General features: G+C 34.5%; 2 protein-coding genes and 1 non-coding gene across 4 annotated transcripts; 1 reads left to right on the top strand and 2 right to left on the bottom strand.

Moving 5' to 3' along the window:
* Positions 1–2594: 2594 nt before the first annotated feature.
* Positions 2595–4912, bottom strand: LOC141834345 (uncharacterized protein At3g27210-like). The gene is made up of 4 exons (XM_074721716.1): positions 4663–4912; positions 4375–4577; positions 3357–3437; positions 2595–3293 (listed from the first exon to the last, which is right to left on the bottom strand). The coding sequence occupies exons 1-4, from the start codon at positions 4692–4694 to the stop codon at positions 2842–2844; spliced, it is 768 nt and encodes a 255-aa protein (XP_074577817.1). The 5' UTR covers positions 4695–4912; the 3' UTR covers positions 2595–2841.
* A 6207-nt stretch (positions 4913–11119) lies between these two features.
* LOC141834969 (uncharacterized) lies at positions 11120–12624 on the bottom strand. 2 transcript variants are annotated; one of them, XM_074722374.1, is made up of 2 exons: positions 12537–12624; positions 11120–12127 (listed from the first exon to the last, which is right to left on the bottom strand). In XM_074722374.1, the coding sequence occupies exon 2, from the start codon at positions 12104–12106 to the stop codon at positions 11417–11419; it is 690 nt and encodes a 229-aa protein (XP_074578475.1). In that variant the 5' UTR covers positions 12107–12127; positions 12537–12624; the 3' UTR covers positions 11120–11416. The 2 variants fall into 2 exon arrangements, with proteins under 2 accessions (XP_074578475.1, XP_074578476.1); XM_074722375.1 differs by having other exon boundaries at positions 11120–12115; positions 12537–12617.
* Positions 12625–13223: 599 nt separating this feature from the next.
* On the top strand, positions 13224–13296 carry TRNAR-CCU (transfer RNA arginine (anticodon CCU)). The gene has a single exon. It is a non-coding gene; the product is annotated as a tRNA-Arg (tRNA).
* The last annotated feature ends 260 nt before the right edge of the window (positions 13297–13556 follow it).

Raw genomic sequence — 13556 nt, 5'->3', positions numbered from 1 at the left:
ATAGGCTGCATGTTGCATGGAAGGAGGATGCGTCAGTCACAAGAGGGGATTGCAGATCAAATATCTAGGGAGCAGAAAAGACTCTGGGCATATTGATGGACACTTAATGCCTATGCTATGGAGGATCAGGATGCTCATCTGGATTGGCCGTCATATGCGCTTCATAACCCTGGTAGAATCTACCATCTTAGCGGCCCCACACGGGATTGAGTCCATGGACTAACTGGGATTTATCATTTGTGATGGAGGTATCAGTAGTGCTCCTGCTTGGTCACTGCATAAAGGAGAGTATTGCCTGGCTTCGCTAGGATTCGAACCCTTGCCTTCTTCTGCAAGTCTGCTGCGTCGTAACCAACTCAGTTATGCCTCGTGAGGCGAGGATCAGTGCTCCTGCGGTTTGACGGGAGGTTGCACACACCACAAGAGGAGACTTCATCAGTTATAGGAGGGGTATGGAACTACTTACATTATGGGCCCAATAGGTTGCGGTAGACCAGGCATTTTGTCATGCCATTCACATTCATGGCAGGCAAAGGATTGCGGTATAATGACATGTTTGATGGTGATCTTGTGATTGAGAGGTTGATATTCATATGAGGGTTGCTATGCATGAGAGTACAAACACATGTATATGATTTCATATATTGGATATCTAGTCAAATCCGATATTTCATCATAAATGAATAACTATCCTAGGACACATATATGTTTTGTACATTTTGATGATATTCATTTATCTTTCATTAAAAAAAAAAAGCAAACCACCTCAAAAATACACAAAACATCTAAAAGAGGATGAACTATATAAACTAGGAAAAGCCCCCGACCGAAGCTCAGGTCCGATCATGCGTAACAAAATCAAGGAAAGTAGTTGCCTGATCAACTCAGACTCTAAAGTGGAGCTTGGGAGGCTTTACAATCCCATCTCTCAAACACAAAATCATTCCACTGTAATTTCTTTTGATGACCATTTGAAACAATGCTTCTAGGGTCCATGTGGGAACAGATTATCCATGAAGAACTTAAAGTCATCTGGTACAGTAGAAATATAGACATGTTATTAGATTTTCAAAACATAACAACAAAAGGATCATATGTATGAAACTTTGATAATTTTGGTTTATTATTTTAGCAATTTTGGCCAAAATTAAATGGACCCAAATTGATCTAATTTCATAAGCAAGTACCTTTTTTTGTTCTTTAGACATTCTGGACTCATAATACATGTTTTATATAATTTAGACTAGTTTAGGTCCACATAGCAGTCTTGGTTAAAATTACTACTTGCACTCAAAAACGGTCTAATTTCACGCAAAAAAAAAATACTCTTCTATGTTCTTTGGACCCTTTAGATTCATAAAATGATTTTCTTTTTCAATTTTAAACATTTTAGGTTAATTTTGGATAAAATTGTTATATAAATCCAAACCTGTCAAAATTTCACAAGCAAACACTCTTTTATTTTTCTTTAACCTTTATGTTGGAGTGATCGACCTCATGTCAAAGTTGATCAAGCTCGAGTTAATTTCGATGCTTGATCAATATGTTTGATGGTTGAGTGAGATATAAATAGGTCATGGTCAATTGGATACTTAATAGTGGAGAAGTCTAAGTGAGTTTTAGTTGATTGCACATTTGACAGTTGAAAGTCTAATAAAGAGTTGACAAGAGTAGAGTAAAAGTGGATCACGGTTGACCGAATACTTAACAGTTGGAAGTCCAATAGAGGATTGACAAATGAGCAAAGTCCAAGTGGATCATTGTTGATTGGCCACTTGACAATGAGGGAAGTCCTAACAAGTTACAGAGGACAGACGTTAGGTATGTGAGTAAAGTTCTAGCAAATCATGGAGAATCAGATGTTAGGAATGAGATGAGAAGTTCTAACAGGTTTTGGAGAACCAGTAGTTAGGCAAAAAAAAAAAAGGAGAAGCCTTGATAAGTTATGGAAGATTGGATGTCAAACACATGGTTGAAGTCCTAACTTGTCAAGATTGATCGAATGCAAGTAGGAAAAGTGGGTGATGAAATCATACCAATGTAGTTATTTTTTAACAAAATCAGGATCAAGATGGTGATGCTTTAATTAAAACAACACTAAAATAATTTTTTATTTTTCTATTTTAATTTTGTTTTATTTTTTTTCTCTTTTAATTAGATATCTAAAAGATAAAATTAATAAAATGTATTTTTATTTTTATTAATGTTCCTTTTAATTTTTTTTATTAATCTTCTTTTGTATTTTTAAATTTTTAAAAAAATTATTAGAATTCTAAATTAAAAATAGATAAATTTTTAATGACTTTTATATGAAACTATTTAATTTGATTCGGTTTAAAATAAAGATATTTTTAAAATTAAATGCACTGTTTGAGAAATATGAATGTATCTTTTAAAAATTTTGAAACTCTAAGTGCGCCCTTAGATAATAAATGGTAAAAAAAATTAAGAAAAGGATAGATAAATGGAAAAACAAATTACTCATCGAATTTCCTTAGTTTTCTCCCTCTTTATGTTGTTGTGTAATTTGCAGTGAAAAATCAAGGCAGCCAGCACAAATATATTTGTTCTTCAAAGTTTTGAGCTAATAGTAATTTCATCATGCCCTTCAGAGTTTTGAGCTAATATATACTCTGGATGTGAGAAAACACATGTACAACCACAGAATTCAAGTAAAGCTTCCTCCTCTCCTATATCTCCGGCCTTGTTACACTTCCTTACCTCAATGAGATTATTCAACCAAAGTTTACAGTAATCATTCTTATCGATGTGCATATAACTAAGATGATGCTTTAAAGAGAGTTCGGCATGATTCAGTTTAAACGCTTGGCGATGGAGGAATCATGCAGCGCAGGGACTGGGACTCATCTTTTGGCTCCTCTCATCGAAGCCAAAACTTTGCAGGCTCGGCAAGCAGCAATGCCCAGTTTTCCATGCCTTCTCCTTCCTGCTCATGCGATCACTGCTACTCGGTGTCACCTCAGTGCTGCAAGCTGAGCTTGCTCCTGAGCAATGCGATGTTGCGTTCAATGAGTTTGGTGTTGGAGCGGGGCTTGTTTTGTAGATGTCTGATTTCGCATTAGCATCTTCTTTCACTTCAGTAATATTTGAGGAATCAAGTTTTTCGATCTGTGAGGTCTCGCGTAGCAGCTCAGCGAGCTTCTTCCTACCAGTAGGAGAAGGTTCAGATTTTGAATATGGAGATTTGTTGAACAAAAAATGGTCGTCCAGTTTAGGAGTCGATGTTGTGCTCGAAGGATGAATCGGGGTACTGCCTCGCGAAGGAGTGAACTCTGTAAGCAAAAGCGATTTATCATAATCTACCCAAGATAAAATATAAAATTTATCAATCATACCTCCATTCACACTGAAGAAATCATCGTCGCAGTCTGAATCAAACCACGCTTGTGTATCGAAAAAGATCTTGTTCTTGCTCCCTGCTTAAGTCAAAATATACACATTTGATTCAGCAATAGAAGAACAAAGAAATCGATTGTTCATTTGATAACTAGTCAAAATTGTTCAAGTTTTCCTTGCAGAAGATCTCTTGAAAGTTTTAGAATCAAATATCATTCAGTTCAACTAATCGGTTTTGTGATTAAATCAGAAGGAAGATGTTAAAGTTAATCAGTATTCCTAAACAGAGTGGTTGAGACAGTGAAAAGGACAAGCACTAAAATGTACGTAGAAGAGCTTAAAGAATTATATAACATGAGGATTTGGTCGCAAAAGTCACAAGCTGTCACAATATGAATTGAAATTTATGATCTTAGTTTTGTGTTTTCCTTGACCAAACATCTCCAGGAGCAATTTTCTTGTGGATAGCAAAGTCGAAATGATGGTGTATGTAATGAAGTCAAAGATAAGAAACCTGTCGAATCTCATCTATCCACACATAGCTGATTCATCTTCACGAAAGCAACATCAGTCGGTACTCGAATTACACAAGCATCTATCGATATATGAATATATGAATCGAAGGGCAAAGGTTTTTTTCCTGAAACTAAGATAACGAAGCACTGATATAATTAATCAAATTAACATGTTTTCTAACTACACGCTCTACTGGCCACCATAGAACATATTCCTAACCATCTCAGCATTGAGAAGAAGCAGAATCTGAATTTAAGTAAAAACTAAAATTGGCTCATAAAATGATCCAAAATCTTACAGTTCTGCGAAGTACTCCACCTACTTTGAGAAGAAAGCAGAATCGACAAATTACCAAAGTATTATTTAATCACTATAAGACCACAATCTCAACAACGATGTTTACTTTTGTGATCGATTTGTATGGAACATCGACTGATGATAAAATTTCATCTTCTCCAAATTTGCACAGAAAAAGGTTAGTGATCGATGCGATTAACGTACCGAACTCGGGACTCTGCGAACCAAATTCATCCGCTGGATTCGCCCCATCCAAGGCCCTCTCCTTTGCGGGCGACGCGATGAAGAGCCTCTTAGCCTTGGAAGCTAAACCCAATCGATACCTCATCGACGACGCATCTGAATCTTTCGGTACTGAAGTGCACACCCCCATCGATCTTCGAGATTGGATTTTTCTGAACAAAAGCCTGGAAGAAAACAAAAAAGAGCAAAAAAAGTGAAGAAACGGAAAGAAAAGGCAGAAAATATAAAGAAAGGGAAGTGAATAATTACTTGCATAAAGAAGACAAAACCAAAAAGATCATATTTTTAAGGTAAAACAACCCATGGAAATCAACAAAAAGGCTTCAAAACTGCCTTTTTTTCACTGCGGCTTCGATGATTTCCCAGAGAAAAAAAAATTTGGAAGAATAAAGAGGAGGAAGAGGAAGTGGCGTTCTTTTTGGTCCTTTGTTCCTGGTACTAGTGATGGAGGCAAAAAAGTCTTGTTGAAAGGTTGGTTGGTTGCGAGAGAGAGAGAGCGAGAGAGAGTGGAATCAATGCCATGCCATGCCATGCCATGCATGAACTTGGCCCACCATGAATGAAATGCAAGAACTATTCATCAATCTTTTTCGTGTGGTGGATGATAAACGATCATTGTTGGCGTTTGGCTCTTAAGCTTCACATGGGACTATGAATTCAATCATTTATTTGGAAGAAAAAGACCCTTAATTTGTTTCTCCTTTTGATTTTTAATGGGTAATTTATCAAAATATAATTTTTATAATCGAGAATTATTGAGAGTTTAGCTCTTATAATTATTTTTTATAAAATATTTTTTTCTCTTTTTATAGTAATTAGTTAAGTAACTCATGGATGGTTTTTTTATTAAGATAAACCTTTTTAAATACAACAAAATATTAATATAGTTAGCATACCCTAAAAAATTATCCTGATTAAATTTATTATTTTTACACTTTAAAAATTAATACAATAATGGACAATAATTGTTTTAGACATAAGAAAATTTAATGTGTTCTATTTTGTGCTGAAAATGACTGAACATTACATCTATACAAATTAAGTAGATTTTTAAAATATATTTTAGAAAGTTTATTTTGAATAAACATCAAAATTAGAAGGAGATTTATAATCAATTTATGTCTATCTTTATTTATCTTTTTAAGCCTAGGATAATTTGCTGATTATCTTATTTTTAAAAATATTTTTTTTATCAATAAATAGAGCGTATTAAGTTTCTTTATATCTAAAAAAATATTTTGATAAATAACTTGACTATAAGTTAATTTTTTATTCAGTTTATGTCTTATGATTAATTTTATTTGTTCAAATAAAGTTGATTAAATATGAGTTGAGTTGAGTTGTAAATTAATTTGCACTTAAAAAAATTAATTATTAAAATCTTTTAGATACCTGAAATTGAATATGAAAATTTTTGTGCAAAAAAAATATTTTAATAAAAATTAGATCCATAATTATTTTATAAATGTTTTAGTAAAATAACAATTATAGTTTTTTTTTTTTTGCATATTTAGGAGAAGAAGTTTTGGCTCAGTCCCACGACCATCTCACTAAATCGAGACGTTGCAATTAGTAGAGGAGGGCATTGTCTCGTCTTCGTCGAATTTCGACCTTTACCCATTTCAACAAATTTATTTTATCGTAACCAACTCAACTATGTCTCGAAAGTTTCATCTTAAAATAACCAAGCAATAGGGAGGAGGGGAGTAATTTTATTTGATTTATTTTTATTAAAAAAAAACAATAGAAGCATTCGGCAAAAAAAGTCATGATCATTGAAGATGAATTGGAGAAAAAAATATTTGAAATGACAAGCTTTTTTGTCTCGTTATTAATTGTTGGAATTAGATAAGGTCATGGTCGGCTGTCCTAACTAGAAATTTAATGTCAATTGTCTCAATCAATTTCAATTAACATCCATTCCATGTATCCATCATCAACATCTCATAATTATATTAGTATCATTATCGTCATACGTCTCAATTATTGATGTTTTTTTTCTTTGCTCCACGCAATTTTTTTACAAAATTAAGTAGAAACATTTCAATAGATATATTGACAATAAAAACATTTCAATAGATTTAAAACCGTTAAGATAGTCTTCACTAAAATAGTTTAATTATATCTTGATATAATTAAATTTGGATTAGATTGAGATGATATATTTAAATATATTGTATTTTTTAAAATTTAGCTAAAATATTTTTAAGTTAATTGAAATATATGGCTAAAATAGTTTTAAGTTAATTGAGATTAGATTTCAATTTTACCCTTACGTTTAAGTTAATTTAATAGATGGCTAAAATATTTTTAAAATCACAAGATTAATGAAATATAAATAGTTAATACTAAACATATATAGTTCTCATGGACAACATACACACTAAATATACATTTAACACTAAATATTATGCATGATGATGATAAAATAACATAGTAAAAAATATTAAGCATCGTAAACACAACAAATTCTTCAATGAGAAGGTCGTTGAGGTGGTTGCAAAGGAGGTCATGGTGGAGGCTTTCTCGGTGGTTGTGGAGGTAACAAATTTAACCGAAGGAAGTGAAATACATAAATTTTAAATTTATTTTTTTTATTGTAGTTGAGGTTTGAATTTTTAAATGGATTTTATAATGTCTGAAGTCTAATTTGGGGCATCGCTCCTCTAGTATGTAGCATAAAATTGTTTGATGTATTATTTTATGTAAATATTTCTTATGAAATAGAAAAAAAAATTTAATAGTTTCTGATATATCATATTTTTTTAAAAAATTAAAGCCAAGCAAATGAACACTAATATACATTAATTTTAATATAAAATTATGTTTATAAAAATATAATAGATTATACCAAATATCATAGAAATTAATTTCGATTACAAATATTTATTTAGGGAACTTGAAAGGGACACACACTCGTAATGGGAATTATTAAAATAAGATTTAGTGGTGCATTTTGAAAATATTACTGATGTGAAAATAATTTTAATATATTTTATTTTATTATTAAAATGCCGTAGTCAAGATAATACTTTTTTATATATTTTTTGGTTTTCAAAAATAGAAAGAGAATTTAAATTATTTATATTATCGTAACGGCCGTTACATATAGCGTCGCGATGAGCAAGGATTCCTAAAATTCAAAACCATTCGGCCCTTCCCCGTCGCGCAATCTCTTCTTTCTTTTCTGCTCGATTCTCCTCGTCGCCATCGCGTCTACCGCCAGAGATGGGCGTCGACGGAAGCTTCTGGGACCTTTTGAAGCCCTATGCCCGCAATGAGGGCGTCGACTTCCTCCTCGACAGGCGCGTCGCCGTCGATCTCTCCTATTGGATCGTCCAGCATGACGCCCTCATTTGAAGACGAAACCCTAACGCTCGGAACCCTCACCCGCACAACATCTTCTTCCGCACGGTCTCCCTCTTCTCCAAGGTTAAAGTGTCTCGACCCAGTCCTCCCCTTTTCCTTCCAAATGGAGGAGAACGACCGGTTAGGGCTCCATTGGCTTGATCAGTTGCGTAGTTATGTTATTTTGCTTAGATTGGGGTGTATCCTCGTGGTCGACGGGGAGCCGTCGCCATTGAAGTCGCAGTCTAGGATTGAGCGTTTCTTCTGGATGTCAGGCTCGGATCCCTTGGAGCTGCCGAAACCCGTAGAAGGTGAAGGGTTATCGTTGACCAAAAAGATCACCAGGCAAGTGAAATGATTCCAAGTCCAACTCATCCTTAAAGCGCAACCCGGCCCAATTGGTAGATTCCGTAAGACAAGAAATGACGCTGCAAGGGAAAGCGAAATGCAATTGGCGGGAAACCCAATTGCCAGATGTCGATCTGACGGCCACCAACGTTCCGTTCTCCCATCACCCCCCTTCATGCGATCTTAGCCATCCGTTACGAGATCATTCGACAGAAGTTATTACTTTTTTTGGAGAAATAAAATTTCCTTTGAGTGAAGTGGAAACCAGAGGCTGGTGTCAAAAGTATAAATTTTCATTCTGTTGCAGAAACCAGCTTTGGACTTCTTTGGAACAATAAATGCAAAAGATTTGTTTATCACATATTCAAGGTGTTACCTGTCTATGGTCTTGTTTGAATGCTTTTTTCTATCTTGGTAGGTCTTACAAACATGAGTTCCTGAAGGATTTCTTTCTTTCAACAGGTTGACAAAGACTTCTTAAATAATTATTGATTTTGTTAAGAGATTTTGCATAGTTTTTACCGTGATTCAGAAATGTGTATTACGCTCGCATCATTTAGTTCAACTTTGTTAATACCGCTTGGAACTTCTGTTTTGTTTAGTGATGAGAACTTTGGATAACTTTCATTCATGCGGTGTTGCTATGTTGTGCTATACTCAGTACTTATCTTTTGTTCTTGAGTGTAGATTGAACCTGTGCACTTTCATCCATGCATTATCCTTTTGCTAAAAGAACCATGGAAATTAGAAAAGAATCCAATGGCTAGCAAAGGATCTTCTCTCCATGGTTCACGGAAGGCTGCTGAGGTAAGCTAATAGGTAGAGTTCGTGCATCTTTCTTTGGGAAGTCCATTTTAATTTTGACATGGCAAATGTCTTGGAACTCTATAAGTACTCAGGGGCATGATTTTAACATGTATCTATCATATTCTTAGGGTAATATGAATATGAACTACTGTTTGGGCAATGACAGCATATCACTATTCTCGATATTCAATTTTTTTTTCAAACTATTCCATGCTTCCTAACTATTTGTAGCATTTTTTCTGTGAATAACTCAGAGGTGTCTACATTGGTCCTAGCAAAAGGTTAGGATTCCTTTTATTGATTTCCATTGCTCCATAGGTTCCAGCATGACTTAGAAGTTTTCATGGAACAGGCAATATTCTAGCATCAGTGATACATTACAAACATGCATTGTGCTAGGAAATCAAAGGGAGGCAACAAGAGTAAGGGCAGAATTCAAGGTATTTTGGATTCACTTTTACACTTTTTTGGACATTCTGTCATTTTTTATTTCCTTTGGATTTTCAAAAGTGAATGGAAATTTAGGTTTTTGAGAAAAGATGGTACTGGCTAACAGCATTTGCGCTCGCTACAATTATAGAATGGGATGCTCTAGAAAAGTTTTAAAAAGGCCACCTAGAGGTAAGTTATCTAGTATTTTTTTGTAAAAACTATATATCTATCTTTTTGAAAGAGATTGTTTAACACAGTAAAATCCTAAATGATCATCACATGTTGTGGCTTTATCAGAGGTAGTTGTGCTTGATGAATTGTAGATGGTGCCTCATAACAATAACTTGAAAAATTGATGATTTATGTAACAATTGCGATAATTTTTTTCCCTTGTGTCAAGAAAGATGATAGTTGTGAAGCAATTTTGATAAGTTCACTTGGTTTGTTTCTCCATTTAATTTTAAGGTTCAAGGGTAGGGTTAGGGATTCAGGTTTCGGGGCTTTGGGGGTTTGAGTCGGGGTTTTGGGGTATATTATTTTAATATTTTATATTTATCTCTCATTTAAATTAATTTAAATTGATTGAATGCATTATTATAGTTATCATTTTATAATTATTGAACAATTATAATTATTATAATTTTATAATTATTATAATATTAATTTTTAATTATCATTTTATAACTATTACAATTTGAACAATTGTAATAATTATAATTTTACACTCAATTGATTTAGAAATAATACACTCAATTTGAACAATTATAATAATTATTATAATATTAATTTCTATTTCAATTACATAATACACTCAATTGATTTAGAAATTAAAAAGAAGATAATAACATTGAAGGATATAAATTCACCTTATAATATCTATAAAATTATAATTATTATAACTACTATAATAGTTACGATTCTACAATTATTTACATTACAATTATTTATATTATAACAACTACACAATTTCTATTCTTATTCACATTAAAGATTCTATAACTACTACAATTATTTACATTATAACAACTACAGTTCCACCATTCTTATTCATATTAAAACAATTATAATTTTGTAACTACTATAACGTGTCCTATCAATTTAGAAATTAGACAAGAGATAAAAATATTAAATGACAGTTGAATAATTATATAACAGCAAATGAAATATCTTTTTGATAATTATATACTAAATTGCAGTTGATTTATTAAAAAAGTTCATTTTTATTTGCATCGTCCTAACTTAAAAAAAATGATAATCCCAGTAGCCACATCTCTGGGGGTGGTCGGCCCGGTCCCACGAAAGTTTCCCACCGACCACCAAGGTAAATCGGAAAGCGCATACGGCGGTCGATCCAGATGCCCAGTATCCTTTGATTGCGTTCCCCATTTGGAGAAAAATTCCTGCAAATACGCCGTAGCTAGGGATCGAACCGCGGGTCCCTGAGTTACAATCCGGATGTCCTACCGTTGCACAAATGATAATTAAAAATTAATATTATAAAATGATAATTAAAAATTAATATTATAATAATTATAAAATTATAATAATTATAATTGTTCAATAATTATAAAATGATAACTATAATAATACATTCAATCAATTTAAATTAATTTAAATGAGAGATAAATATAAAATATTAAAATAATATGTAAATAATTATATACAATTAAATAATAAAAATGTCATTTTAATAAAAAAAAGGACCGTGACTCATGTAAGTAATTAATTTGGCGGCAATAAGGCCGTGACTCATGTAAGTCAATCAATCAAATCATTTCCTATAATCACATTAAAGACAACTATAAACACTAAAAACTGGTTAAAACCAAACAAGAAAACAATTACCAGTGAACCATGAAGCAATAACATCTTCAGATAACGATGCTCTGCGCTAGCAAAAGTACCAAGAAAGAAGAATCAAATACTAACAAAGGCCCACGACACTTGTGATTTGTTAATTCAATGGGATTCTTCTATTCACATTCAATCTAGAAAGAACACCAACAGCAGCAATTCAATTCATGATAACATGGCAGCAACAATGGCAGTACTTCACATAACAAACTGGCTAGAACCAAACAAGGCTAGCAATTACCAGAGCACCAACAAGAAGTAGCAATGCCTTGAGATAGACATCGGCTTGTTGTCCATTGTGAACTTCCCGGGGAAATCCGTGAACATGATGCCCTCCATGGAATGCATGGCCATACCCGTAAGGAAAACCAGCACCGGGGCCATAAGCCGAAGTTGCAGCAGGGAAGCCATGAACTTGGAAGCTAAGAAGTGGGAACAAACCACCAATGGCAGTAGAGAATGTGTAGTTACCAAACCTTGTGTTGGCCAGCGGAGTTCCGCCCATGAACCATGGATTCCCATGATGAAAGTTGTTGGGGTCGGGTGGCGGTGCCGTTGCGGGCCTCTGCCCTGCTGGGCGGTGAGGAATGTTCATACCAGGTGTCGTTTTCGACCGTGGGTCAGTAGAGTTCTTCCCTCGGCCATAGAGAGGAACCAGCTTTTCTTCCTCGACGATGGCCTTGCAGACAGGGCATTCAGAAGATTGAGCGTGACCATGGAGCCATTTGTAGAGGCAGGGCCAGCAGAAGAGGTGACCACAGAGGGTCACCACAGGATCCTGGGCCAACTCGAAGCAAATGTTGCATTCAAAGCTGCCTGCATCATTGCTGCCACTGTTTCCGCTGAAGGATGAGTTATGCGGATCCCCACTAGACGAAGACGACTCCCCAATTCCACTTGCCATCTATGAAGCCTGAAATCAAAACTTGCAAAACGAGAAGAACAGAAAGAATCAACAAGGAGGATACAACAAAGCCTAATCGGAACTGAAAACACCGATTCAACGAATTATTCGACTGGGATTCAATGAATCAAAGCCCTAATCTTAGGATCGGACATATATGATCGTCGAACAACCAAACCCTAGCATATACTCGGGAACGCGGAATCAGAATCGAATGGATCCAACGAGATGCCTTTGCGAGATCTTAATTCCCAAATGATTAATCCTCGTATCTTCTATCGATCTAGGGTTGAACTCGACGACACAAGCAGATCCAGACGCAAAAGAGGGCACATATGCGAGTTTTACCCACCAAAAAAATTCTCGCGAAATCACAAACAAAAACCTAAAACCGATCGGGACGAGGCGAAGAGTAGGGGGCGAGGAGTACCTGAAAACGAAACCGATCGGGACGAGGCGAAGAGAGACTTCGAGCGGTCGCAAATGGAGGAAGAAGATGAAGACGAAACAGAATTGTGAATGACGGAAGAGCACGCGATCCTCGATTCCAAGGGCGGAGGAAGCTTCCAGATACTTTCATCGCCGCACACTACCGGATCTTTTTATCCAACGGGTTCGGGTTCAAACCGTGAATTAATTTTGGGAAATATATGATTTCACTCTGGTAATTTACCTATTCTTCAAAAAGGACCTCTCCAAATTTTCAATCGCTTTATTAAAAAAAGGTTAACATATAAATATTACATAATACTGAAATAATTTTTTAATTCACTATAACCTTTTATTTCTTATGAAAATTTCCAAATGATTTTGTGGTCAATAAGTACAACTGTAAATGAAATAAACATTCATGAGTAAGTATATTTGATGTTTAGTTTGATAGAGTTTATTTATACTATTTTGATTTTTAAAAAGCATATAAAACAAATGAAATTAAACAGTAGTGAGTTCCATTTCTTAAGGTCTATAAATTTATGAACGACTTGTATAAAAATTAATTATAAATTTATTTTGCATATTCGAATAAATAAAATTAAAGTGTTTTAATGAAATAAGAAAAAAAAGTTTGAGAAAAGCTAGTAGGTTAAAAATAACTTCTAAGAAGTATTAGACATGTGCGCCTGTAGCTCAGTGGATAGAGCGTCTGTTTCCTAAGCAGAAAGTCGTAGGTTCGACCCCTACCTGGCGCGTCTTTTTATTTTTATTTTAAATTTAATAATTAGCTTTTCAATGAAACGGTTAGCGGTCGGATCGACGGGATTTGTTTTTTATCAGACGGCTCCTACAGATTGATGTTTAGTCCCACATCTCAAATTTTGATATTCTCAGATCCTTATAAAATATACTTGTACGGCAGAAACTCCATTGCCCATGGGATGAAGTGATAGGATCCAACGATCCAGGAAAATCCCCGGGTCGAAAACCGCAGAGATGCGGACGCGTAATGGCG

This window comes from Curcuma longa, chromosome 9, assembly GCF_044706935.1.
Source record: "Curcuma longa cultivar G26 ecotype Majalengka, Jawa Barat chromosome 9, ITB_CL_G26_1.1, whole genome shotgun sequence".
Taxonomy (NCBI): Eukaryota; Viridiplantae; Streptophyta; class Magnoliopsida; order Zingiberales; family Zingiberaceae; genus Curcuma; species Curcuma longa.
The sequence above is the reverse complement of the archived record's forward strand: the minus strand, read 5'-3'. Positions and strand labels throughout refer to the sequence as shown.

What these genes read in the sequence shown, in the direction of transcription:
- LOC141834969 (XM_074722374.1), bottom strand. Translation starts at nt 12,106, where the DNA reads ATGGCAAGTGGAATTGGGGAGTCGTCTTCGTCTAGTGGGGATCCGCAT.
- LOC141834345 (XM_074721716.1), bottom strand. Translation starts at nt 4,694, where the DNA reads ATGATCTTTTTGGTTTTGTCTTCTTTATGCAA. An exon ending in TTCGCAGAGTCCCGAGTTCG is followed by an intron (nt 3,438 to 4,374) that starts GTACGTTAATCG and finishes TGACTTAAGCAG; the next exon opens with GGAGCAAGAACAAGATCTTT. An exon ending in TTTCTTCAGTGTGAATGGAG is followed by an intron (nt 3,294 to 3,356) that starts GTATGATTGATA and finishes TTTTGCTTACAG; the next exon opens with AGTTCACTCCTTCGCGAGGC.